The sequence below is a fragment of the Hippoglossus hippoglossus genome, chromosome 14 (genome assembly GCF_009819705.1).
Source record: "Hippoglossus hippoglossus isolate fHipHip1 chromosome 14, fHipHip1.pri, whole genome shotgun sequence".
Classification (NCBI taxonomy): Eukaryota; Metazoa; Chordata; class Actinopteri; order Pleuronectiformes; family Pleuronectidae; genus Hippoglossus; species Hippoglossus hippoglossus.
Window position 1 is genome coordinate 13,940,466 of NC_047164.1, and position 27,693 is coordinate 13,968,158.

Below are 27,693 nucleotides of genomic sequence, written 5' to 3' on the forward strand. Positions count from 1 at the left end.
AACAAGCGTTATAAAAAGTTTACTTTTCTTTGCTCCAGATAAATGGATTTAGATGAGAATTCAAGATGACTGCTGCGTCCTGTAAACTGGAGGATGGACAGAGACATGCAACCAAATGTTTCCCTGCTCGGTCATTGCTCCATCGAAGGAAGGACGGTGGGTTAGATTCAATTTAAAGGAGATAATGCATGAAAAAGAACTGGTTTATATCGTCAGGCTGCATGGGAATATCAGCACAATGGCAGCGTCACAAAAGAGTAGGCCTGCAGGTTAGTATACTAAAATAATGACTCATTGTTACTGCTTCACAGTAGGATCAACAACCTTTGTGTCGTCAGTCAGGTTGTTGAAAATCTTCCTACAATATGACACTTATACTCAGAGGCCACCAAACATCATGTGTGCAGATACACAGCATTAATAAAGAGTAATGGGTTTCTCAATTCAACACAGTTCAGGCCGACACTGGAGATCACTTCTGTAAGGGTTTGATAATGTGCAGCATCCACAGACTGCGGATTCAAACATATTAGTTTATATGAGATGACTTCTAAACATCTGATCAAGTGCACATGTTATGAATCATATGCATTCTTAGCTTTGCTCAGTCTGTACAGCAATTCCATACATTGTGTATTTGACACTTTGAGTGGATTAACTAAGGGCAGAACATCAATCTGCATCTATTTTGATCATCAATTAACTATCTGAGAAAATGCCAAAATATTCTTAGCTTCACAGCCTCTCAATCTGAAAAAATCAATCAGAATTATGATCCCTATTTTATCATATTTTACAGACAAAATGCAAAAGCACATCATCATCATACGCAGTCATTCAACTGCATAAAAGTACAGAAGCATTACAAAAATGTAAAGTATAGAAACAGTATAAACAAACACGTTACAAACCATTATAATGTCTCATTAATGATTAAATGCAGGCAGCAACTTCTTTTAAAGCAGGTTACGGTATTAATAAGAAAATTACCTGCAAATTAATCTATAAAGAGAATAATTATTAGTTACTGGAGTGTTTGTATTTTTGAATCTCCAAACAACATCTGCTGACATTATTTATTCAGTTTTGTTTCCCTTGCAGGTGGTGGACACTGGCTTGTGGCTTACAGGAAGGCAGAGGAGCAGAGTTACAGTCACGTGCACAGACGGATTAAAGAGACTCATAAAGAACATGAGAACATTGCAGTGACTGATGCTCCTCACGGTCACACGTTAAATGGACCGTTCCTCGTAAGTCACTGAACTCTACCAATGTGAAAATTGCCTATTTGACTAAATGTAGCACGATAAGTTGTCCTCAGGCCGATCTCAAATAATTACAAATGTCACTTTTCCTTTGCAGCTGCGGTTACATTGTGTGGAGAAACCATCTGAGCTGTGCACCGTTCACATCAGTGAACAGGAGCTGGATTCTGTAAGAGACACATTTCACATTTTAGTTCAAATTATTTGGTCGTCTGTGGAGGAGATGGACTATATATATATTTTCCTTTATGTGCTCAGGTGAAGCCTGAAGATCTCAAGATGTTCGATAGCGTAGCTTATATCGATGCCTCTGTCAACCTCCTGTCTTTAGGTGATTGTTTTTACACATCATGCAAACCCTGTGTAAAATCCTCTTTTGGAAAAGAGTCAAAAGTTCCTGAATTATTTCTCTACAGGGTCTTTCAGCAGTTTCGTGTCTTTACGAGAACTCAATCTGTCGGTAAACGGGATTCACAACATGACGTTTGATGCCTCTGACTTCCCTCATCTCCAGGTGAGATGACTGATACTATACATATTAAATAAACCATTACATACAGTTGTATAATAGATAGTCACTGCATCAATACACAACTTGACCTCACTTTTCAATCCCAACAAGAACTGGAGAGTCTTTTACTTCCATCCCACATGATTTCATTTTCTTTGCGCCGCTCCCTCTGCTCGTTTTCAGCTTCTCTCACAACTCCAGTTCTTTCAGAGCTTTTCTCTGATCTGGTGACAAACAAAGGAACCATGTACAGCAAATTCAATCTCTACTGATGCTACATCCTGCATTTCAAAATATAATTTCAAAGTTTGAGCCTGTTTGATGATTAAACCAAGTTTATTCTGAAGGAGGGAAGGTCAAATTCATAATTAAGTTGTTTTAGTGCAGGACAGATCAGGAGCCGATGTAAAAAATGTATAAGTGTCTGTAACATTCCTCATGTTTAAACTGCTGGGAGCTCGTCACTATAACTCCTCCATGGTTATGTTTATCTTTGTTATTTATTGAAATCCTCAGGTTTTGGATTTATCCTACAACAGTCTGTCAGCTGACGATGTTGTTTCCATCGGTCGTCTTCCTCGTCTAAAAGTGCTTCATCTGACTGGAAATCAGCTTCATCATCTTCCTCCTGATCTGGGATCCACTCAGCTGTTAGTAGACTAACTAGCATTCTTATTACTTATGAAAAACATGCTCGTCTATGGTCAGACAACCAGTTAATTAATTAGCTCTTTTTGCTTTTATACATTTTGATGTAAATTTAGCTAAAAATCTACATTAACACAAAGGAATCCACATCCTTTGAAACAGTATTTGCTCATTTGATCTGGGAAAAATGTCAAAAATGCAAATTGATTGATTAAACTAGAATGACACATAGTCGAGCACATAGCCCCATCGAGGCCAGACGATCCCACACGTCTGTCTGGCTCTTAGAAGAATAAAGGGAAAAAGGAACAAACAAACATTCCAACCAAGAGACAAAGGTGAGAACATGGCCTCGTAGATGGAGGTAATTAGCATGTGTGGGCGAGTTTTGTTTTTTGATCCCATCTTCACACGCAGGTCAGTTCTGTCAATCACTGCATTGTGTAGTTCGACAAAAAGCCGACTTTCCACAGAAAAGCTATTTTTGAAAAACTCTGACATGAGTCACGGAGAAGCTGGCACAACGAAAACATATTTTCCACATCAAAATGATTGAATTCTCCGACTACGGTCCGACACTGCCTCCAGGCTTCTTTATTATATTACTACATAAAACATCTCAAGCAGGCAGCACACATGAAACAATATGTTGATTATGTTTTACCAAGTCTTTGTGATTACAATTTATAAGCAAGAATGAATAGTAATATTTTCTAACTTTTTTAACACATAATGATGCAAATGTTTCATATTTGTTATGCTGATATCTTTTTATCTAATCATAATTACCAGACATCAATTGGCAATGTTGTACATTACATTTTTATATATTATATATAAATCATGTATTATTATTTAGATTATTTACATGCACATTTATTTTGTAATATGTTTTAACTTGATCAGTGCATTAATGTACTTAATGTCAAAACAGTTTCATTACAGAAAATTCACAAAAATTCAAGATGCATTTGAAACAGTTTTCAAATTAACCAGAAGGTGGCGTACACATGTTCCAGATTCTCACTCCTGATCCTGGTGAAGAAAACATAAAGACGTTTAAAACACCTGCTCCACAGCCTCGTATATAAAGTCAAGCAGGAAACACACACACATGCAATCATGTTAAAGTATCTTTATGACTTCAACTGCATCATTTATTACTTTCACTGTTTATTAGCTCATGTTCATGTATAGACTCTGAGACATTGGTTAATTTCACTATTTTCTTTTGTGTGTGCAGGTCAGCTGCAGAAGAAGACTCACAGTTTAAAGCTCTGGAAGTTCTGACGCTTGATGACAACAAACTTTCCTCTGGAGTCTTCAACAGTCTCAGAAACCTGAAAAGGTCATTATGTGGTTTTATATTTCATATTTTCTGTTACCAAATCTTACTTAAATCGACATTGCACCAAGTCGTTGTCTAAACATACAATAGTTTATAACATCATCTAATGACGGTTTAGACCTGAAAAACCAATATACTTATTTTGGGAATCGTAGGATCCAGTGTTTCTTTTTATATTGATTTGTTTATGTGACAAGTACAATGTAGAGACACATCGTAACAGATTGCAGGAATATATATGTAAAAAATATCTATTTTGGCCTTTGCTGCATCAAATTAGTCTATTCTTCTTTTCTATTCATCTGTTGCAATGGAAATACATGACTAAATCTCTGAAGAACCATTTCAAAAATATGAATTTGTTTTTCAATTGTCACTTACAGGTTAAAGTATTTAAATCTACAGGGGAACCGCATTTCTGAAATCCCATACATGCAACCAACGGGGCCTTTAGAACCTGCATCCATTTCTGAAAAGGAACCCGGGGAAGACGAACCTGGTAATTGCTAAGAATCTGCTTGATGTCATTAAGTAAATGATTTAATAATCGGCCTGCATGTCAGAGTTTCTGCAACATCTGCTGTAAAAACTCTCTTCAAAGCAGCTCACACTGAGCCAGACCCCAACAACGATGAATCTGTCGAGAGAATCTCACAGGTAATTCATTCTGCAGTTGGTGTTTGAGATGTTTCATCGTGTTTTTATAGCCTGCATTTAAAACCCGTGTGTGGTCCTTCACAAGGAAAACCTGTAGGAGCTCTGCAAAGGATCCAGTTTGCCACTACCAGAGCTTCAGTTCCTCAATTTATCTGACAACAAAGTGCGTCTCCTATTTCACATAAATCACTCCACAATTTAAAAAGAAATATTTCATGTGTCTCATCAGTGTTTTGTCGTCAGATTGCAGAGGAGGAAGCACTGATGGCCGCCGCTTTTTTCCCCATGCTTCGTGAAATCGATATTCGCTCCAACCCTCTGACCACACACAGAAGCGGTAATTCTCCTCTATCAACAAATCGTTTTTAAAAGAAGTTTTGGATTTTGAATCGCTAAAATCTCCTCCATGTCTTTGTCTGGACACAGGAGACCCTCCCTTACTGACCTACTACCTCCAGGAGAGACTGGGGATAACAATAAAGCGTAAAGAGACACGAGAAGTTGTGAAGATGCCACTGAAAGTGTCCACTGATCCAAAATGGAAGGTTGGACATGTGTTCTACATAGTGAATACTGTCTAAATCACAGTATGAAAGTTGAACAGTTATTTTAAAATGCATCTTTTTGGACATTCTCGTATCGCAGGTGGAAGAAAGAATCCCAAAGGTGTCAAAGAAACACTTGCTGATGGACGAGGAAACTGTAAAGAAAACATCAGAGTTTGAGGGAAAGAACAACGAAGACGGCCCCCTCACAGAAAACACTGATAACTTCTTTGTCACTCAGGTATGCACATGTCCGGTGGCCTTGATTTTCACACAACTCCTGTTGTTTCTAAAAATATGAATTCTACAGCAATGCATGTTAGAGTAGCGCCTTCACAATTTCTTATTTCATATTGCCGTTTAAATCGGACATAAACATAGAAACAGTGAAACCAAAGAGCATAGCAGTGATTGAAAAAACACGATAAAACAAAATCCAGACGAACCAGGTCATGGAGGGGAAGAACAGAGAGCGCGAGAGAGAGAGAGAGAGAGACAGACAGATGAAGAGAAAGAGATGGGGGGGGGGGGGGGGTCCTCTCAATTCAGAAAGCCTTTAAGATCCCCCACTGCTTAGATTTATATTAGTTTGATTGTTTCATCTCTCGCACGCAATAGCGAGCCCAAGATAAATCAACAGTGAGCACCCATTGTCGCAGAGTGTGTGTGTTATGGGGTTTCCACTTTCTTTGTGTCTTTACTGAATGTTATTTCAAAATCAGGCAGCAGACGTTTCTAAATTGGATGAAAAAGAGACGGCGGAGAACGAGGACGCCACCGTTCCTGAAAAATTCCACCATTACCAAACGTTGATGGACGCGAAACCAAACCCTGGTGAGGTGGAGCCCGTTGGTGAGGCCTGTATAGTGTCACCTGCAGCTGTTTATTTTCTGTACATGTTCATCAAGCCCTGAGGGGGTTGACCATACAATGGCTCCACAGTGAAGAGGAAGATTCATGCTTTTTTTTTTTTTTTTTTTCTGTCAACAGGAATTCAAACAGCTGTTCGGATGCTGGAACACACACTGAAAACTCTCAATGTTTACAGAGACTCAAAACCAAAATCTGATAGCATCCAGATGCCACACAGAGAGAAAGAGAGAAGGGTTTGATATTCGTGCTTCACAAAATTCCCTTTCGATCAATGTTACCGTCAAATTGTAACAACAACTGTAAATAACAAGGAGATGTTTGGACCAGTGTGACTTTAAAAAATAACATTTCTGTGCACAGATAAAAGATCTTCCACCTCTGAAACCAGCGAAGCAGCCGGCAGAGAGGGTGGATGAAATGCTCAAGGAAATCAGAGAGAGTACAACGATAAGAGAACTCGCCCTGAGTAAGAACATTTCCGATACATCCCCTGAGTTACATTACATTACATTTAGCTGACGCTTTTATCCAAAGCGACTTACAATAAGTGCATTCAACCATGAGGGTACAAACCCAGAACAACAAGAATAGAGAAAGTACAATTTCTTCAAAAAAGCTAAACTACAAAGTGCTATAAGTAAGTGCCATTTTAAGTGCTACTAAATTGTTAGTTTTAAAAATGTTATTCAAGTTATTCGAGTTGACCTTTCATGAACCGACGCCTTTCTTTCTTTATGTTTATGGCTCCGTGTCAGTGATAGTTCATGGCCGGAGGGAATATGTTCCCAGGTGGTATGTCTCTCTCATTCCTCTGAACCTGATTTCCCAAGAATAACTTGAGGGAATTTCTTCAAATTTGGTCCAAAGTTCATTCGGACACGAGGATGAATTGATTAGGTTTCGCTGGTCAAAGGTCAAGGTCACTGTGACCTCACAAATTTGGTTCAAATGTTCATTTAGAGGCATGGATAAACAAATTAGCATTTGGTGGTCAAAGGTCAAGGTCACGACACATATTTTTAGCCTCTTGAACATATTATCTCAAGTCTGCCTTAATGGAATTTATTTGATTTTAGACCAGTTGTCACTTGGACCCAAAGATTAAAGGTTCAGTGTGTAAGATTTAGGTGAAGATTATCTATTAGCTGAAATTAAATATAAAATAATCCTAGTGATGTTTTCACTAGTGTGTTTCATCTAAATTGTAAGGATTGTTGTTTTCTATACCCTAGAATGGGCCCTTTATATTTTAATACTTTATATATACAGGGAGCGGGTCCTCTTTACAGAGGCTGCCATGTTTTTTACAGTAGCCCAGACTGGACAAACTAAACACCTTTTGAGTTTCTATGACAACTGAAGGCTACCACAGGTTCTCTTTCATGTTTGGAAGGTATTTCAAACATGAAAGAGGTACCTTGAGAGGTATTCAGCTGCAACATGAAACTTCACCACTAGATGTCACTAAATTTCACACACTGAACCTTTAAATGATTTGATTTCAGTGTTCAAAGGTCACAGTGACCTCATATGAGTCTGGAAAAAAAGTATCTAGACTGAAATTGCCCTCGTTGGAGGAGACATACAACCGCAGGGGGGGTAATTCTAATTTTTCTCCACACAGGCAATGCCATAGATGGCACACGTGTTAACAAGCAAGAACATAAGGAAGTGTTATCGCTGCTGAGGGACATGAAGACAAAGTACAAGATGCTGCACAAGAAAAGCATTGAACAACTAGCCAGCGTTGAGTCTGACAGAAACACCGACCTTCATGAAGCTCCACCCCCACCTGGTCAGACGCTCTAATTCATGTTCAGATGTTACGATGCACTTTTCTTCCTGCATTGCTGATGGCGGTGTAGACCTGGTGTGTGAGGAACTGAAATCTCCATCTCATTAATACTATGACAGGCATGTAGTATGTACAATGTTTTGAAACCATCTGGAGAATATTTATACTCTGCAAGATAAAGATAATCAATAGATTTACTATCTCATATCTCCTGGTTTGTTTATACGTATCAGACATATATAATTGTATGATTCATATATGTTCGGTCATTATTTCATTTCCATCAGGCAGGCTCCAGAGCACTGAGTCGAGCAGTTGTTTGTGAACAGACCTCAGCAGCTCAGTCAGATTTTCAGCTCACACGATCATGTCTTATTACAGCACTGGTTGATATGTTTACATGACGTTCCAACAAGCTCAATGTTTCTTTTTTCATTTGGAGTCATGTTTCTTTGTTTGTTTTCGTTGTTCATTCCTCGTTTGATTTCATGCTTCGGTCCTTCATATGATTCCAATTATTTGTCTTCGGCGCCGCTCGCAGATGTGGAATGCGAGTTCAGCCCAGGTGAAATAAATCAATAGGTGCTGTGAAGATGCTGTCATGCGAGATTCGACTTTATTACCTTCATCTGTGAATATTTCCCTGCTTCTGTGTCTATTAAATGGTAAATAAATAATGCATTGCATATTGTTTCAAGCAACCCGATGGAATCTGTGCACTGTCATCCTGTGACATATTTCATGTTTTATTTTTGAAATAATAAAAAATTTAATTTTTATTTAATTTCAAATGTCATTTAAATTTATATATAAATTTATTATCTAAATATTTTCAGATATATTACCTTTAAAATAGTTTCAAAGCTAATGATTAATTTCTAATATATATATTAATACAGCCATATATGAAAGTAATGATAAGACTAGTTCTCATCGACATTGAAGACCCAATATCAAATATTTTGTTTAGAATTATTACAATAACCGAACCAAAATGAAACTGGCTATTTGTATAAAGACACAAGCACAACTGAAAGCACTTATTTGGTTGTCATGCAATTTGAAAATCAGATATCAGAATATCCAAAAGAAGAAATAAACATAAAGTCACAGCAACATGTAAAAGAGGCCGTTCGCTCTGGTGAAGACATTCAGGTCCTGGAAACTCTCAGTGGGCAAACACCTGGCCAGTCAGTCTCTGTCTGAGTTTTTTTTTTCTGTTAACCACGATACTTTTACTGCTCTACCCAGACTCTAGTGAAACTCAAGTAAAGGCCTTTCAGAGAATTTAGTTGGAGGCTGTTCTCCAGCCAGTGAGTCCTGGTACGAATTAACTTCTGACAGGAAAGCTGCTTTCAAAGCTGTGAATGTGAAGTGATAATGATTCGTACTTAAAGCACTCACACGTTGCACGAGTGCAGCGTTTTCATGCTGGAAGTGGACACGTACCGAGGTTGTGAAAGAGTTTGTTGTACATGTTGGTTTTTCCACTAACAGTGATCAGTCAGAGTAACCACTAATGTAATCCATGCAGACAGAAGGCACTCACTGACCTCATCTCTAACCTCTTTTGTACAGACTGTTCAAGGCGGGAATGTGGCCTCACAAGACTCTTGAGTAACGAATCAGAAACTGTTATTTCTCAGATGCCAATGTTCATAATATTAGAATAAGTTGATATGTTAGCTTATATCAACGTTTTAGATAAACTACAAATAAGCACCATAAACTAATAAAACCCCCTTAGCCCCCAGCTCCTATCTTGCATTATCTTTTTAATAGCCGACAAGCATCAGTTCTCATCTCATACTCTCACCACTACCTTTCTCTTCAAATAGGCTCAGAATTACAAATATACAACTTGAGATTCCCTGATGATTCTGATTAGGTGATCTGTAGGCTGCACAATCAAATGCTACAATCTGTCAGCACCATGGACGCTACTGTTTTTAAAGGTGGACGACATGACTGTTCCCAAAAGTGAAGCCAAAGCGTCCACCTGGTGGCTGGCTGCAGTATGGGTCATAAACCCCGCCTCCTCCATGTTAGTCAGATGGAGCGTGGACTAAACTTAAAAGTCACAGTACACTCAAATTTATTTTCTTAAAGATGGTTTCTGTTATTTTAGGTATCAGTAAGTCTGGTTTTAATAAGTTATTTCATGCTTTAAAAACATAGTGAAACCTGATAAGAGTGTTTCTATCGGCGGAACCAGGCTACTGTGGCTGACTGGCTCCAAATGAGCAACATGGCAGCGTTTGTATTCAGGGTATTTTAGCTTCACTTCGGGACAGTGGGAGGAAGTGGAGATGCACCGTCCATTTTTATATACAGTCCATGGTCAGCACAGTTTTAAGTTAGTACTGTGGGAAGAGTTGAATTTACTTTATATATGTGACAATGACAATTATACAGCAGTCAGATGTGTATTATACATCTTTAATTTTTTATTTTATAATCACACAAAACCTGTGTAAACAGTTGTTGATGTAAAATCATCATCATCATCATCATCAAGAGCGAAACACCATCATCAAAAATCATCAAACAGAGCAACTGATTTTGTGTCGTACATAAAGTGCTAGAGAGATATATTTTTAAATAATCCTGACTTTTAATGCGTAGTTCAAGTTTCAAAAACATTGGATACTTCTGGACTTTCCCACAATGCAACCTCTCATCAGAACCTCCCTGTCTGGTACATGTTGTATTAACACGCCACACCCCGGGTCACAGGCTTTCTGTTATGAATTTGTCACGTCTAACACCGAGCCGGGGTAACCCTGATGACATCACTATGACATCATCAATGTTTTTTTTTCCCAGCTCCATCCAGCACCAGGACACATGATACTGTTATAATCAGTATATCTGCTGGTTTTAGTTAGATAACATTATTCCGTATAGCCAGTAAACGAACTAACTTTGTGTGTAAAATTGTTCTCCTTAAGGGCTTTGTGTTACTTATCTCAGCCAAGGCGTTATGTCTTTGTCTGCTTTGTAAACATCACCTTTGCTTTCTGCCCTGCTGATCCTGGTGATTTACACTGACTGACCTCATGGAGGCGTGCATGTTAAACAAGTGAAAACAGTCCACTAATGTGAAAAATCGCTTCTACTTTGAACATAATTACACAATCGACACATATGTCCTCCAGATATGGGAAATTACTCCAGAAGTGTGATTTTTATAAAGCACAAAGCTACAGTTACTTCATGTTTCAGAGTGAAGCCAATAGAAACCCATGTCTCTTTATTTATTTTTATTGGACCCGTTAATGCACACGGAATAAACGGACAAACAAAAAGGCTCAGTTGTGCTTTTCCTCTTTAACCTCCTTTGCTCCTACCATGAAGAACTGATGAGGTGAGTTATTAACTGAAAACACATTTTATCCGTGCTCTCTGATATAACGGCGTCTGGCAGCAGAGCCGGACACTGAGTCCAAAAGCAAAAATAACAAAAGACAGGATGAGGAAAAGCATCCGTGGACCATGTCAGACCTGTGTTAGACAGGTTCGTTGCTTACACACATCTCCTGTATATGTTTTTTATCATGTATATTTGAAGGCGGTGCGTGTTCACATCTGGAGCAGTCATCACCGAAATCAAGCCTGAGAAATGTTTGGGTAAGATTTGTTTGACTCTCGCGTTGAGGGCCAACAGTTAAGCTTTGAGAATAACCCTGTGGAGATTCAGACACCAGATTTGGCTCAGGAAGAACAGGCCTGAATACCTCATGAACACTCCTCATTACTCCAGTGCCAAATGAGTTCACTGCAGACTGGACCTATTCATTATTTCTTTTGATGGACAATTGAACTGTAACACAATTATCATGTAATCCTGGACCCGGCCCTCGGATACTCTGGCTGACATCTGAAAAGAGGCCATTATTAATAATTACAGATTATAGCTGTAAAGTAGTTGCAGGTCTTTATTTTACTTTGCGAAACAATACACCTCACTGTGGTCTGTCGTTAATAGTTTACAGTCGTCACAAGCAAGTGTTTCAAATTTTCACCTTTCAGCCGAGCCGCTCGGGACGAGGGGACGAAGACCAAAGTGCTCGCGACACGTACCCCCGGTATTGTCCATGTTTTCCTGGCGAGGGGCCAGTCGCCGGCTAAAGTGATCAGGGCCAACTTAATTAATGAGGGGGCGAGGGTGTAAAAAAACAGAGCCTTTGATAGATTGTGGAAGCATTTTGATGAAGTATAAACTCAGGGGTTCCGCCGAGCACCTTAATCAGCTATGAAAGCAAACACGTCTATCAGACTTAATTAACTTAACACAACTTGGCTCGCTTTGAACCAAAAGGCTGCCTGATGGATTTGCAATGCTTCAGTTGTTCACAAACACTGTACACATGTGGCGAGGAGCCTCTCGCCGCAGCAGATGAGGATGCTTTGTCTTTAGAAATAAGTTCAGCCCCAAAAAAGACTGTGATCACTGGAAAGCTGCAAAAACCGAATCTGATTCATTTCAGAGTCTTTTCTGTAGCATGCATGAATTGATTCTGTATCTTCAAACGTGGACTATGAGTGAGTGTTTCACTGCAGTGGCTGCAGATGGTGTCCCAAGAATCGAATTTTGTCCAATTTTACATCAGAGAATCAGATGTCATGTGTTTTTGCCAAGTGAAAAAGAAGTAAATTACATTTTTCTGTGTTGAATCATGAACAATAATGATTTTTTTTTTTACAACTCTGTAATTATTTAACTTAATGTTTCACTAAATAACGTAACACAACACAGAGATGAAAGCAGCAAAAAGAACCATTTCAAGGTCTTTTCTGTGGCATGCATGAACGGATTGATGTTCCCTGACCCAGTCACAAAGAACTTGACATGCAGAGGAGGGAGAAAAGCAAAAGAGAGTTGTTAATATCATAATAATGGCTGAGAGGTGCCTCCCATCCTGAGCTGAGTCGTGACCCTTTGACATTTTCTTCACTTCTGACTGAATCTGGGCTACAGTGGCAGCAGGGTGGAGTGCACATGCACAGAGAGCCGAGCGGCTGCTTGATTTATACCTACTGACTGCCCCCAGCTGTTACCATTGCCAGAGCCAAGAGTAAGCATGCATAGCAGAATTGGCCCGTGAGACGAATTTAAAAATGTGGACAGAGCGGAAATTCCATTTAAAAAAATGACAAATATAAAAGAAATACACAGCCAGATACAACATTGTTAGTTGAAAAATAAAAACCAGAACATTTAATATCCATCGTTTAATGACCTGCATGGGAAACTGACAACGTGAAAATGTTAATCACTAATTTATGTTGGCAGCGGGGAAGTAGAACACCCCTCCTTCGCGCCCTTTTGACTGGAACGACCACTTTGGACAACTAAGGCTGTTGTAAACTGTCAGGTCCGGCAGCGCACACAAAAATATTTGTGCGAGTAATGAAGGCGTGCAGGGGGGAAGCGCGTTTGTTTCAAAATATTGTTTCATGCCCTCGGGGAGCGACGGACAGAGCTGTCTGGCTGCAAAGTGTGAAAGAAACACAATGAGTCATTGTGGACGGGGAGGGGACGGAGGGAGCACGTCGGGAGTTCACAGAGGAGGGAAGCGATATTGTTCCGAAGCACCCGCTCAGTCCACCGACTGAGTCATGGGAACCACAGGGATAATTTGACACCTGTTGATCAAACGGGCCTGCGGACAGAAAACTTCAACAAACCTTTCCACAAGCAGGTTATTTGACTACTGGGATGTTATTTGAACGTATAAATGTGTTTTTAGTGAAACCTAACTACTTAATAAGTATCGTTCAGGCTTCTTCCTTTTCTCTTACGTTTTGGAAATACAGATGTTGTTGAGTTTCTTGACCTACTTTTAGATCCATCAGCACAAACCATGTTTACAAGAGCGTAATCCCTACCACAGCAAGTCAAACGTTTAACCGAAGATGTGTTTTTCATCATGTTGTGATTTGGAGAATTGGAGAAACCTCAGACAAGAGAGGGACACATGCATATTTGCAAATTGCCCTTCCATATTTTTGCAATTAATAGTATTTGGGGGGAAAAGCAATATATTGTTTTGTCAATGTCAAGTTGCCAGTCACACATCCAGAAGATACAGATTCATTAATTTGGAGACATCATTCTGAACCATCTGGTGAATCTAAGTCAAATATTCTCTCTCTTTTAGCTCAGTTTATGGTCTCCACCAACTCCTGACACAAATATCTGGCTCTTTAGCTGCTAGCTAGTAGCTAACTTTGCTGCTTGATAACCAGTGAGTTTTTAGAGCTTTTTGCTAAGACTTCTGCTACTGTGGCTAAAAACACTACGGAGCTCTATAACTCTGTGAATTTATCACTAAAACAAAGACCTTTCACATACATGTGATTCTATGTTAATGTGAATATATTGATAATAGCAGCTTTAACATTGGCTGACCAACATTTTAACCCTGAGGTTCTCAACAGTTAGAAAGGGTAATTCAAGTCAAATGTATAAATAGTAAAATGTTAGATTGACCTTGACAATAAATAACGTGCCAGTTGAATGGATTTGAGGCTGTTGCTGTTTTGCAACTCGACAAGGCACAGAACAGGAAGTGGGGAGCGCTGATTTGCTAATGCAAATACAAGTTAAATTGTTTGTTTCTTGCAGTACTTCAACAGCTTCAACTGCTCCTACGTGCCATCCTGAATAATGAATAACCTTGTCGTATAATAAAATCACGTAAAGACCAGCTGTTTCAGGGCAGTAAAACTCTCACGTTTTGTGAGTGAACACTGGGAGCGAGACAGAGGAAACCAGTCACGTGGACCATCGTCTGATTATGGTATTATATACCTAATAACAAATAACAAGACATTTTGGGGGAAATACTGGTGCTGGGCAAACATTACGTGTGTGTTTGTTTGGGAGGTTGAAGGGAGTTTCAACTTCTGCTTTTGATTTTCACGTCTCTGATAACATTTCATCTCCAGCGGGAACACAGTTTATCCGGCCTTCCGGAGCTCCATTAACTGAAGCCCTGGGGGCGATGATGGCGTCCGCTGTTGCCTGGCATGCGGATCAGAGTTGAATCAGCATCATTTTTATACAATGCTTTGAAAACAACTGTGAGCTCTGAGTCACATCTTAAGCTTGTTTCAAATACACATTCTCACTGTCGCACAAGGACAATTGGTTCCAGTGCATGCAACATTTAAACATGAAAGCTACAACCAGAAATAAATCAGACAAAAGCTGCTGACTGGTGTAAAACACAGAAAAAACTTTATGGGTTAAAATTGTGAGCAGGGGGGTACAGAGTGAATTCAGCTACATCAACAATGGCCACTTAAAATTGAAATAGTTCTGGTATGTGGAGTTGTAAGATGTCATTAGGCTGTGATAATAAACCACTGTTTGGATAAAACTGTGCATTTACCACAATGCGATGCCTCTTGCTACTTCATGCAAAGGGGAAAAACATTCAACCACACAAATGTACTGTATATACAGAAATCATACAAGAACCAAAACGCTTTAAATAAGGTGCCAAAAAACCCTCAATATTTACAATAAATACAGTATGTTGATCATACATCCTTTAATAAACCCTTTACATTCCAATCAGTACATGGCAGCTTGCCCCGCATATTCTGAAATACAAATTATATTTATATGTTTAAGTAAAGGGTTTGTTTGAAAAAAATACTGATCCCTAAATGTCCTCAAAGTCTCAAACTACAGACTCAGAGCTGGAGACGGAGGCTGTCTCCACGTTCACTTCACCTTTTGTTGCATTTTGTCTCCCAACATATTGAATTATTACAGGTGGAGGCGGAACAGTTGTAGCCTGTGTTTTACATGACAGAGTATTAGGGCCACTTAAAGGGGGACATTTTCAAGATTTCGAGAGTAAAATTGTTATATTACAAGAATAAAGCCGCAATATTATGAGAATAAAGTCAAAATATTTCGAGACTAAAGTCGTAATCTTAGACTAAATGTCAAAGAAGGGGAATATCAGAAGATCAGACTGTGTTAACACAAGGAATGTGGAGAATTTTTTTAAGTGACAATGAGATAAACATTTTTCTAAAGTTTTCTCATTAAATTACGACTTAATTCTCATAATATTAGGACATTATTCTTTAAATATATATATTTAAATATATCAGAATTTGGCAATACCCATAGTTTTGCAACCTAATAATCAAATAATGCAAATATGCGATGGTTCAAACATGATGCACAATGATGTCTGAATTAACTGATGAGCAACAATATCATAACTAGAATCTCCACCATTACAAAGGGAAGGATTCAGGATCCAAGTGCAACATGCATGACAGGAAGTATGTATATCAACCATGTGCTTATGTGGAGCATCGACACAAAGAGTGTGTATCAGGGTGAGCACAGGCCTTCAGTCTGAGCGGGGTTTATGAACGTCATCACCTCCCGAATCCCGTCTTCACAAATCGTGGTCTGAGGAGCTTTCGTCAGGTTTCCTCCCTCCTCTTTAAATTTACTCCATGTGTCTGAAAAATAAGTCAATAAACATAAAAAACAATCACATCTAACAAACATACAAACATACAAATGCATCATGAAATCCTTTTTCAACAAACCTTCATCGAGCGTCGTGAGCATTGTGTAATTTTCTGGATGATCCATGATGTGTTTTCTTTGAGTGTCACCAATATCCAATATTTTCAAAACACCTGTATAAATGAAAACAAATAAATACAACAGGTTAGAATCAAACAATGCTGCAACGTTTGTCTTAAAGTAATTTTTTGGGGGCATTTTGGAAAGTACTTTTTTCATGAGTCACATGAGATAATTGATGTCACTATCAGGATATAAGGGGTTAGCTTAGCTTAGCAAAAACAGAAACCTCTGTCATGGCTCTGTTTTCCTTTGGTTCTATGCTAAGCTAAGCTAACCAGCTGCTGGCTCTAGCTTAGTATTGAACGAGTGCAAAACCTGTTGTAAACCTGCCTGTTTGGAATGGGCTGTTTGTTTGATGCTGGTTGCAGTGTTCTTTCTGAAACTGGAAAAGTGACCTGCAGTGATAAATAAAGACAGACTGCAGGAATCTGAAGCCACCGCTGCTGCACAAAGAGCTGTTCCCCTGTTTATCCAAACTGGAGAATAAGTTGTCGTTGCCATTGTCGTGAACGTCCCTGTTGTCACGATCTTCATCACTTAAGTTGATGAGTCCCATCTGCCGCTGCTGCTACACAGCGGTGGCCGCTTGTTTATTCAAATTTTATTGGACTCGCACCAAATTCAACACAGTTCTCGGTGATGTGTGGAATTAGTAGATAGATGGACAGATATGAGAGGATCACTGATCTTCTCATCAAACTTTGCTAAAAAGTCAATATGCCATTTTCTCCTGTAACATAGCTCCCAGCAGTGTTGGCGGTACCTTCGTCCGTCTTCCATGCTTGCACTTCAACTTCAGCAGTTCTCTTTCTCTCAGCAGCGATGATCCTGACTGCGCTGGACGAGTCGAGTCTCAGAGATGATTCGACTTTATACACCAAGACGCTGTTTTTAAATCCAGGATAACACTGGGTGCGGTTACTTTCAGCTTTGGTCTCTGAGGAGAGAAAAAAAACACAGGTTGTGTGGATACAGCCGATCAACATCATAAATGGTCCATTATGCAACGAGTCACGTTTTCTACCTGGACAAGTCTTGCAGCACTTTCCCGCTGACTTCATGGGATGTTGGCATGGATACTGGCTGGGACACGTGATGCGTTTGCAGTCCTGGAGGCCATCAGTACAAGTGCACAGGATGCATTCCAGGACCCTCCCCAAAACTGGGTGCCACATGTCTCCATGAGAGTACGTCTTGCCATTGTATAAACACGCTGAGAGAAATGGAAAACATCTGAGCGTTGGGCTGCATATGGGAACGATCGTAAACGTTGCGAGGAAGATGTCCATAAAAATCAAACACCTATAAAGGATCGCTCTGTTTTGACAAAGTCTCACCTCTTTGTTGTTTCCTCTGCAACAGAATCTTCACAGTGGTCTCTGAAGCCCCTTTGAGGTTGAGTTTACTCAGGATCAGGCCTCTGGGAGAAGTCCTGACCCTGGGTGCAGTGGCACGGTCGGACCGCACCTTGCTCGGCTCTGCAGGACACTGGTCGACTGAGTGCCTCTTTTGAAAACAAAGAAATATCAAGACGCAGTTATCTTTCCTCAATTCAGCTATAAGCATTTCAAATAAAGCAACATACAGTAGTTCAGTCTGATTCATAAGACAACTGCTCTGTGGATCTTGAGGGTAAGTGTTAGTATTTATTGATCACAGCATGAATCAGAATAATGCGATGCCAGGTTGAACAAATGATCCCAGCAGTATTCAATGGAAAATAATAGTTTTCCTCTCCCCTTTGCACAGGGAGGTCAGTGGTCAGGGTCAGTAGAGATCAGCCCCCTCCTCAACACGTTCAATGACACTTCACTGTGACACTTGAACCCAAGTCCTGTGATTCAAGTGCAACTGCACCTCTTTACTACCTTCATTTAAACATGTTTTAAGTTTAAGCTCCATGTGAAAGCAACATCAATGATATTTTACTTTTATGAAACATAAAATAAGGACATACGACGCCTCTGTTCAGCTGCTGGTTTCCATCCTCAGCCGATGAGGACCCACTGGTGCCGTGATCTAAAGGAAATAAAAGCACAAACCTCCTATGAGGAGACTGTAATTGCCACAGAAAAACATAATGGTTCATCTACATTGTGGTTGGGCTGTATTTATATGTTATTACCTGAGCCAAGGTTATGTTTTCACCCCTGTCCATTTGTTTGTTTGTTAGCAGGATGACACAAAAACTACAGGATGGATTATTAAGAACCTTGGTGGAAGAATGTGGAATGGGTCAGGGAAGAACTCTGGGGGGGGAAACCTGGCACCTTTAGGGAACTGATATTTAGTGCAGATCAAAATGAAAATCAGGATCTAGTGAATTTAAATATGGTTTCATGAGGGGACTGTTGGGCCGAGTGGAATGTTACCATAATGAAAAGATCATAGTGTGATATTTCACGAAATAATCGTATTTACTTCATTACATCTACACAAAACTAATTTTATTATTAAGTTTAACTCTGCATTTTTTTTCATATATATCAGTATCAGAAAAAATCAAAACATTCTTTCAAAAGCTCAGCCCTGACCCGCAGTTCAAATTCCTAAAAGCGATTATTGTTCCAGGTTGGAAACAGAGTAAAGACATTTTGTCTGCTCGGCGCTTGGAGTTCGACTACCTTTACACACCAAACAGCAGGTATCTGGAACTGACACTGGAGAGGAACAGGTGATTGGTTGGCACGTTTTCAGAGCACAGAAGATGTTTCCATTCTGAGGAAAGAGGAGAAGGGAGAATTACTCATCTTTTACATTGTCCAAGTATGTGCTGAAGGTGAGGTGAGGCTGAAGATTGAATGCGAGGTGCTGTCCGGCTCATTGGAAACAAGTAAGGAACATAGGACACACGAACCAGCAGCTCTATGAATAATGGACTTTCTGCTTTACTACCTGAACCACCTCAGGGCATCTCAGGGCATTTATTGTAAAACTGCAGTAAATCACAATCAGCTTTTTCCCCGTTATCGGAGAAACTAGTGTCAAAGTAACAATTCTCACAGACTCTCTCAAAAGCTCAGAGATCTGTGAAGGCCTGAACAACAGAGTCAGCTGAGCTCTAAACGTTATTACAGAGAGATAAATAAAATAAATATCAAGACAAACATAATTTGTACTGTTCTAAAATGTTTACAAGTCCTTTTGTTGAGTTTATGTTCATGTTTTGTCTCCTTGGAAACGTAGAAACGTGTGTTAATGAACACCACTTATCAACTCATAAAATGACCTCCTCGCATCATGACAAGTCCAGGGAGATTTCAACTTTGGCTCCACGTCTTTTACAGTATCTGCCTTTTGTTATATATATGTGAAGACGTTCATCTGTTCTCTGGCGACAGTCACAAACACGCCAAGCCAACACGCAAACCAAAGCAAGATGCTTTCACCGGCTGCAGTATTTAGAAATACATGGGATACAACAACGCATGTCTACTTTGACTGCACATCATTAGTAGGAGTAAGTTTGTGCGCAGAGATGCTCTTCGTGCATATGTAGTAATCTTTAAAAGTTTTAATTTTATCACAGCTAATATTTAAAAATGTTTGTTTTCCTGTTTGGTTTTAGACATTTAAAGCTGTGCTGGTATGTTCCTGAATAGGTTTGAGTTGTTTAAGATGCAAAGAGCAAATATAAATCAAAGTAGGTTCGTGACAAATCCATGAATTTTCAGTCAGAAAACTTTTTCTTGCAAACAAACCTGAAGATTTGTTATGTTTTCATCTGCGTTTGTTTGTCTGTCTGTCAAAAGGATTTGGCTAAAACTGCAGGAGGGATGTGTTATCAGAAAAAAAAAACATTGAATGTTACTGTGGATCCAGATCAGGGGGCAGAGCCAGAGATTCTTTTCCACTTTCTTTAACATTGTTTTTCAACATTTGTATTGATTTCTCACAGACTAATAAATTAATGGATCTTGATGATTCTTTTTGTTTCATTTAATTTAAGTGTGTAAAGTTTACATGATAAATCTGCTTTGAGAACAAGAGAGAGAATGTAGGGTTAAAAACTTCAGACCACAAGTTTCTTATTTACTATCTGCATTCGAGATATGATCAATAAATCACAGCCTGACTGTAAACGAAAGCAGTCTGTTACTTACGGAGCATGAGCACATGGCACACTGGTTGCTCTGCTTGGATGGAAAGAGGTCGACCTTGGTGAAGGTTTCCCCCGGCTGATAAATACTCCCATTGTGCCTGCAGGACTTCACTGATGCTCTCAGGCCTGCAGGGATCCTGGGCCCGTCTGAGGAGAGCACATCACACACACAGATGATTAGAGTTTGAAGTCGCAAAGATGAGAAATTGATTCTGTCAAAAAGCCTGGAGAGGTGTGGGGAGACCTACCTGTGCACCTTGGACAACACTGCTGAGGCACAGCCACTGGGTTCTCACAGGACAGAGCCGGGCACTTGATTGTGTTACATTTCACGTGGCCTATCTGAGAGAGAACAGCACCAGTTTACTAGCACAGGGATACCAACCCACCTCTAAACCACTATTACAGAAACTGAAACATCAGCAGTTACCTCAGTGCAGATGCAGCGCATGCAGAACATAAATCCAAATGGCTCCAGATAGGGATGCCAGCTGTCTCCTGGGCTGAACGTCTTGTCTTTAAAAGTACATACCACCGCAGAGCCTGCGTGTCAGAGATGAGACAGACGAGCTATTGAGGCACATGTGGTGCAAATAAACAGAAGCATTTACATGGGAACTAATCTGACTAAACATTTGTCATTTTGTCAACAATCAGCTCTAAGTATTTAAAACTGAAGAGGGAAAAACATGCACAACTACAAATACAACTGATCTGACTTGAGGTTAATGCAGTGCTGGAGTAAGTACTCAAACAAACTACAACATTAACTGTAAGTTACAGTTAGCACTTGCTTTCAAATGCACTTAAACAAATAAAAAGTAAAAGTACCACATTAACTGTTCTACTTGAGTAAAAGCTAGTAAATAGTACTTGCTATATGATATACTGAAAATATTAAAAGTAAAAGTACCACATTAACTGTTCTACATGAGTAGAAAGGAGTAAGCACTACTTACAACTAAATATATTTAAAAATATTAAAAGTAAAAGTACCATATTAACTGTTCTACTTGAACAAAAGTGAGTAAGTACTACTTGCTATTAAATATACTTAAAATATTGAAAGTACCATATTCATTTTCCTCTTGAATAAAATTTTGTAAGTATTACCTGCTATTAAAAATACGTATAAATAAATAACTAATATCAAAAGTAAAGGTACCACATTAACTTATCTACTTGAATACTCTGACTGGATCAGTGGACCAGTTACCCTCTCATTATTGATTAATGTTAAAACAAACAAACAAAAATACTTGCTGCTATAAAAGGTGGAAAGAATGTGATAATAAATCTTCTAAAGTAAAGTACAGATACATGAAATATGTACTTAAGTACAGAAACGAAAGTTACTGGTACGTAGTTACATCCCACCACTGGCCCTGTGACTGTTCAGACAAACAGACTTCAGGGTTCCACTTTTAAATGCTTCTATGACCAGACAACATTTTACACAAAACACCAAAGCTGTGTTTAGAACAACAGAGGATGTTAAATGTTAAAGTATGAGATCATCTTCTTGGCAAAGTCCGACAAAGCTGTCCTTAACTTCACTCACAATTTCTCAAGCTTTTCTCTTATTTTAAGCCCGAACGTTTGATGCCAGAGGAGAGAGAAAGATCATGAGCAGGGTCTGGACTCACCTTTCCTGGGTTTCAGCTCTGCATCTGCAAACCAAATGATGAAGAGGAGCAAAAGCATGGCCTTCATTTTTTTTTTTACATGTGCGCGACTCGCTCTCCTGTGCGCAATAAATATGTTTCTGCAGGACAGTGAGAAACAGCAGGGATTTAAAAAAAAAAACTCGGTATTTCTCTGTTGATCTCTGGCGCCTCCTTCAGGACAGAGGCGCCACAACATCTGGACAGGCAGAGGGATGACTGTGAAGTGAAGCAGGGCCTTAAAATAGACGTGACCTAATAAAACCAACAAATCCACTTTTACCTGTTCGTCGAAAACTGACTGTCAGATTTAATAATAGTGTATTGATAACATATTTTATATACAGAGAAGTGAGTGCATTTATAAAAAAAAACAAGTCATGTTATCCATTTAATTTAGTGTCTGCTTATGTTTCCTACCCTTTTATTTATTTTTTTAAATCAATGGAGAGCTGAAATGGAAAGATTCGGCTGTGCAGAAATGAAGGCAACATCCAGGCACAGGTATAATACTGTTTATTGACACACATTGGGGATAAAACAGTGCAACCATGTTAAAATAGACATCAAGATGCCAAGAACCCCTCGACAAACAAAAAGACAGTAAAACCTAATGACCCATATCCCAACAAGGAGTCTGGCAATGCCCGCTCCCTGCGATGTTGCCTATTGCAAGACATTGCATTGCTCGATAATAAAGCCTTTAACTAAACGGTTTGATTCACAGTCAGTGCAGATGGAGAGAAACAATCAGATTCCTAAAACCCACAGCAGTATTTTCTAAAATGGGGCTCCTGTAATGATGGAGGAAAGGCTTGTATCCAACTTTAAAATTTCACAACAGGTTACGGTCAAAGAAAAAAAAGAAGAAAAGACACAAAAACGGATCAATGGATGACGTTGCTGTTCCCCTTTTAAAAACTGTACTGCATATTTGGAACACTGTCCGTGGGACTTTTCCGTCATGCTTTGCCTAAAACCTTGTTTTCAAAGCGTCATCAGGTCCTGACAAAGCTCAAAACTGGAAATACTTTTAGTTATTAAAATGTCACTACAGGACTAAAAATGTTGATCACGCTCTTGACTGTCTATCTATAAAGCCTTACGTTTTTTAAAAATCATGCATGAAGATATCAGATGTTTTTATCCAGTTGTAGTATTTTGTAAGTCAAAAACGTTCCTATTATATGGGATCCTATCATGTGTGAGAGGCTTGACAACAGACACTAAAATGTCACGAGAAATCGTTAAACAAACGTAGAGTGATCCACTTCCTGGATCAGACACACCCAAGCAATTTCCAATTACACAGGATTTCATGGTTTCAGCACAGACTCAGTAAAAGAGTGGCAAACATACTATATTTGCTGCCTGTCATAATAATTAAACTTTAAAATGTCTGGAGAGAAGGATATTATTTTACAGCATGAATTAAGAGTGTTCAAACAGACGCACTGATGCGCCCACACACACCCACACGACAGTAGACAATTCAGGAACAGTGGAGACTCAAGTTGTGCTGCTGTGTTCCCCTGTGTCGTCCTCTCGCTTCTGACGTTTCTTTGCTCTGATCGCATTCATGGCTTCCTCTATGGAGCGAGTGTCCCTCTTGTTGGCCACAGGTACTGGGAGAGAAAATGACAAATGTGGTGAGTAAATGAAAAGAGGGGTGGAGGCAGAGCTGTACAGTGTTTCTATGACCACGGTCGGACCTGGTGTCAACATCTGTCTCGAGTGATCTGATCACAAGTGAAAGTACTGGTGACTACGCACCCAAGACATATTGAGGTCGCATCTGCGATCTGATCACTCAGACATTCGGAGGTGAACACATGTGACCACCTTGCTTGTATCGGTGTGAAAGCAAATGCGCCCTGGCCACATTGTAGGACGCTACAGTTTTAGAATAAACCATTTTTTACACTTCTGGACGTATGAAACAGATCAATGTAACTGATTAAGTGATGTACTCACCACAGCCGTAAGTGCTGTTTGCCTCTAGAGTATGCGCCGCATCCTTCGCAGCCGAGGTGCCGATCAGGTGAACGTACTTGTCTCTGTAGTTGGAGTTAGGAACCTCTGTCTTCTTCGTCTCACTGGAAGCTTCAACTTCCAGTGCGGCTTGCTCCTGTAATTTGACAATAACACAACATGTCTTGTGTTTGTGTTTCTTTGTGTATCTATGAAGGAACTGGTGCCTCTCTGGATACGTTTTCTCCCTGTGTGACTGTACATGTTTCTACATTATGGCAGGTTTCCCTGTTATTCTGCAACATCCAAATATATTTCAATTTGTTGGTAATTTTCTCATAAAGCTAGAACCTGTCTGCTTTCCAATGTAGTGTAGGTGTGAATGTAAGAAGATTATGGGATATTTATATTGTAACAAATATTTCCCGGTGTTTATTTATCTACATTGATAAGAATTAAATACTTGCACGACAACAAAATGAAGCCAGAGGTGCAGGGTGTCTTGCCAATAGCTAATTTTATTGCTATTCAATACTGTCCCCTAGACAGACCATAATACCTGTGTAAATACAAAGAGTGAGCATCCAGTCTTACTTTTAGTTTTCGTCGTTGCTCTGCGAGTTTGGGATCCCACTCCTCTCCTTTGCGATAAGCGTCCAGCTCCTCATCTGATGGCGCAAACTCCTGCCACGGCACAAGGTTGAAAACAGCCAAATTACTACACACTGTTTTTTTGTAACTTGAGCCTGACAGTCAGGTTTATTAAAATACCAAACACTAATAAGTATTCAGACCTTCTTGAAAAGCATGACATAACGACTCTCCTCGTCCTCCCCGAAGGAAAAAGAAGTCAGTCCAGCCACTTCGGAAACATCGTGCCTACGAGGTAGGAAGATAATAAATGTGAAACAGTTGTGAACATGTGACAAAAACACCATCTTTTGCCCTAAAGTGTATATTTTATGCACTGACTACTACTTACAATATACTCCTTTCAATTTTCCCCATAGGGTTGTACTTTCGGTTCTGTTGTTTACTGTCCTGGATGAATTCCGACACTTCTTTCTCCATCTTATCAAGAAATAAGGGAGAACAAAGTCTGTGAGGAATAGTAACAGTGATGAAGCCAGGGCAGAGCAGCTTCGTGTCAGAGCTAAATTCAGTCTGCATTAGATGTGACACATAGACTCTTACCTTTTTCCTGAACTCTGCTTTCTTTCTTTTCTCATGTTCCTCCATCTTCTTGAGTCTTGCGGCTTGCTCTGAAAACAGCAGAGGTTAAAGTTGAGGTTTGTTTACGTCCAATAGCAGTAATGGTTTGTTTTGTAAACACCGCTCATGGAGTCTTACAGCCACAACCGGCCTAATTGTATTTTTAAAGACTGAATTCACAAAATGGCTTCTAAAGAGACAGATATCCTTCCCACAACGTTTTCGGATCATTCAGGTCTGGAGCACAGAGCGACTCTAATCCTTTTATTTTTTTTAATCTGTCTAAGTGGGCACATCCTCTAATATTTTATTGATAAGCATATTAACAACCCTTAAGGAAATTGATTTGGCTACATTAGATTGAAACCTGAGCAAAATGGGATTTTTGAGGGCCAGTGCCCATGCCGATATTTTTGGAGGGAAAATGTGTTATACTAACTTTTGAATGCTTAGAAATTTAAAGATTGATATTTTAAAGTTGAAAACCAAAACTTAACACAAATATAACCAACTATGTCCAATTTGAATGAGAAAAATCTAGATTATTTCTTAAGAGCACCTCTTTTATGCATTGTTTACTCTCTAAAAGTTTTCATTTCAGCACATATCTGCAAACATAAATATACCAATAAGTCTGTGTAAAGCTCATATCAGCTGATTTGATCTGTCAATCATTATATTGGGTCAGGCACAGCTTTTCATCTCAGCCATTTTATGGCTAAGTCTAAAAACTGAAAAGTTGTTTATTTGTCATAATACTACAGTCAGTCCTATTGTCAATATTGTGAAGAATTCCTAGTTTCTAATATTTTCTTGGTGCCATATAACAATTTGGGGTTATTGCAGTTTTTGATAAATAAAAATGGAGCCACAGACCTTTTTCACAGGAGCCGGTGGTTGAAATAGTCGATAAACAGAGGTGTTTGTAATGAATGAATATAGTAGTAAAGTATAGTAATGAATCAATGGAGGTTCTGTTGTATTAAAGTACATGTGATTAGTAACATCTGTGTTTACCTGCTGTCTCAGGTCAAAATGGCTGCTGTGAAAAAGCCCTAAGGAACCTTTCAAAATCATCGTTTATCTTTTGTTTTTTTATGACTACAAATGACAAAAGCTATGAATTATATATATATATATATATATATATGTTTTTATTTAGATTCCTAGCATTCACTTATATTTTTTACACACTCGTGTTTTCTGTCGATGATTAATTCCCTGTGGCCAGAGCTAGTTAGCAGATTAGCTTAGGTCTGATCAGTGACTTAATTTGTACATCACTGATCGGGATTGGGACAAATCGTGGCTCAGAGGAGGCTGGTGTGCGGAGGGCAGCCGCTGCTGAGGAGCGACCTGTCCCCTCAGGGGACATCCAGGAGGAGGCTGCAGCGGGTCACACGTGTTCCCCTGTTTTGAACCCTCCACAGTGAACCGGGTTAAATAAGGCTGAGTTCAGGTTACAGTTCGGCTGGTAAACACACAGCTCGATTTCTACACATCACCGGTGCGGTTTGTTTACAGTGTTTCACCACCGGCAGCTGCCTGTGCTCCAGACTCTACCCTCTGCCCTGCGGGACATGAACCCGGAGCAGTTGACTTGACCCAGTGGCAGCAGCAGAACGTGCCCCCTCCTGTCCGGTCCGTATTCAACACACTCCGGAGCCTCATATCACGGCCATGGCAACAGTTTCAAACTACCGCAACACTGGTCGTTATTCAGGGAACACACTATGTACCTCGAGCCTTTCGTCGGCTCTCCTTGTCGCCGACAGTCGGAGGCTTCTCCATCGAGCTTAGGATCGAACCGAGGAGGTCCGCCATCTTGGAACGATAGAGCAGACTGTTGTTGTGGGCTGCAGCTGTTCGAGCTGCGCATGCGCACACGAGCACGCTTTTCTTCGCCGCGTTGAAATAGAGGTGAAGTAAACTGCTTTACAAAACTTTAGCGCCCCCCTCTGTACAGAAAAACACTGCCCACCTTTCACTTGTTATTGAACAATGTTAAATATACACATAATATGGCACTTAATCCAAATACTGCTCTGTGAAAAGAAAGGACAGGTGCAGCTATATATAGAGTATAAATCAAAATAAGAGATAAAACAGACACGAAACTAAAAAACTGTAAAAGTTAATCATTAATAAAATAAATGAAAAATAATAAAATTAAAGTTAAAAGGGCTAGAGCTTTTCTAAACCACTTTTTTTTCACGAGTTTTAGGGCTTTAAGGAGAAGAATTCATTATGAAACACGTGAAATCTATAGGTTCCATCTATCTATCTATCTATCTATCTATCTATCTATCTGCTGCAGTACATGTGATTCAAACAGAGAAGGACAGGTGTACTTTTCTGTGAGCATGTTATAGCCATGAAAACAATATACTCACTCCATTTCTCTCTCATCAATAAGAAGTAAATAAATAAATAATTGAAACAGGAATTTATCATTGGGCCAAAAATTGTG

At 39.5% G+C, this 27,693-nt stretch overlaps 3 protein-coding genes across 9 annotated transcripts; 1 reads left to right on the forward strand and 2 right to left on the reverse strand.

The window, feature by feature from the left end:
• Positions 1–14: 14 nt before the first annotated feature.
• On the forward strand, positions 15–19,751 carry xrra1 (X-ray radiation resistance associated 1). 7 transcript variants are annotated; one of them, XM_034606530.1, is made up of 11 exons: positions 15–156; positions 1,102–1,250; positions 1,363–1,434; positions 1,524–1,596; positions 1,682–1,779; positions 2,293–2,426; positions 3,668–3,772; positions 4,156–4,271; positions 4,374–4,429; positions 4,515–4,592; positions 4,673–4,764. In XM_034606530.1, the coding sequence occupies exons 1-10, from the start codon at positions 66–68 to the stop codon at positions 4,524–4,526; spliced, it is 906 nt and encodes a 301-aa protein (XP_034462421.1). In that variant the 5' UTR covers positions 15–65; the 3' UTR covers positions 4,527–4,592; positions 4,673–4,764. The 7 variants fall into 7 exon arrangements, with proteins under 7 accessions (XP_034462421.1, XP_034462424.1, XP_034462423.1 ...); XM_034606533.1 differs by having other exon boundaries at positions 4,377–4,429; XM_034606532.1 differs by having other exon boundaries at positions 4,680–4,697.
• On the reverse strand, positions 15,461–22,138 carry chrdl2 (chordin-like 2). The gene is made up of 11 exons (XM_034606527.1): positions 22,023–22,138; positions 20,807–20,919; positions 20,625–20,718; positions 20,378–20,523; positions 18,899–18,992; positions 18,232–18,293; positions 17,612–17,780; positions 17,299–17,487; positions 17,038–17,211; positions 16,232–16,324; positions 15,461–16,141 (listed from the first exon to the last, which is right to left on the reverse strand). The coding sequence occupies exons 1-11, from the start codon at positions 22,087–22,089 to the stop codon at positions 16,008–16,010; spliced, it is 1,335 nt and encodes a 444-aa protein (XP_034462418.1). The 5' UTR covers positions 22,090–22,138; the 3' UTR covers positions 15,461–16,007.
• A 401-nt stretch (positions 22,139–22,539) lies between these two features.
• Positions 22,540–27,117, reverse strand: spag7 (sperm associated antigen 7). The gene is made up of 7 exons (XM_034606538.1): positions 26,963–27,117; positions 25,206–25,273; positions 24,994–25,082; positions 24,806–24,890; positions 24,606–24,695; positions 24,015–24,168; positions 22,540–23,665 (listed from the first exon to the last, which is right to left on the reverse strand). Exons 1-7 carry the CDS (start codon positions 27,045–27,047, stop codon positions 23,550–23,552), a joined length of 687 nt encoding a protein of 228 aa, XP_034462429.1. The 5' UTR covers positions 27,048–27,117; the 3' UTR covers positions 22,540–23,549.
• Positions 27,118–27,693: the final 576 nt, after the last annotated feature.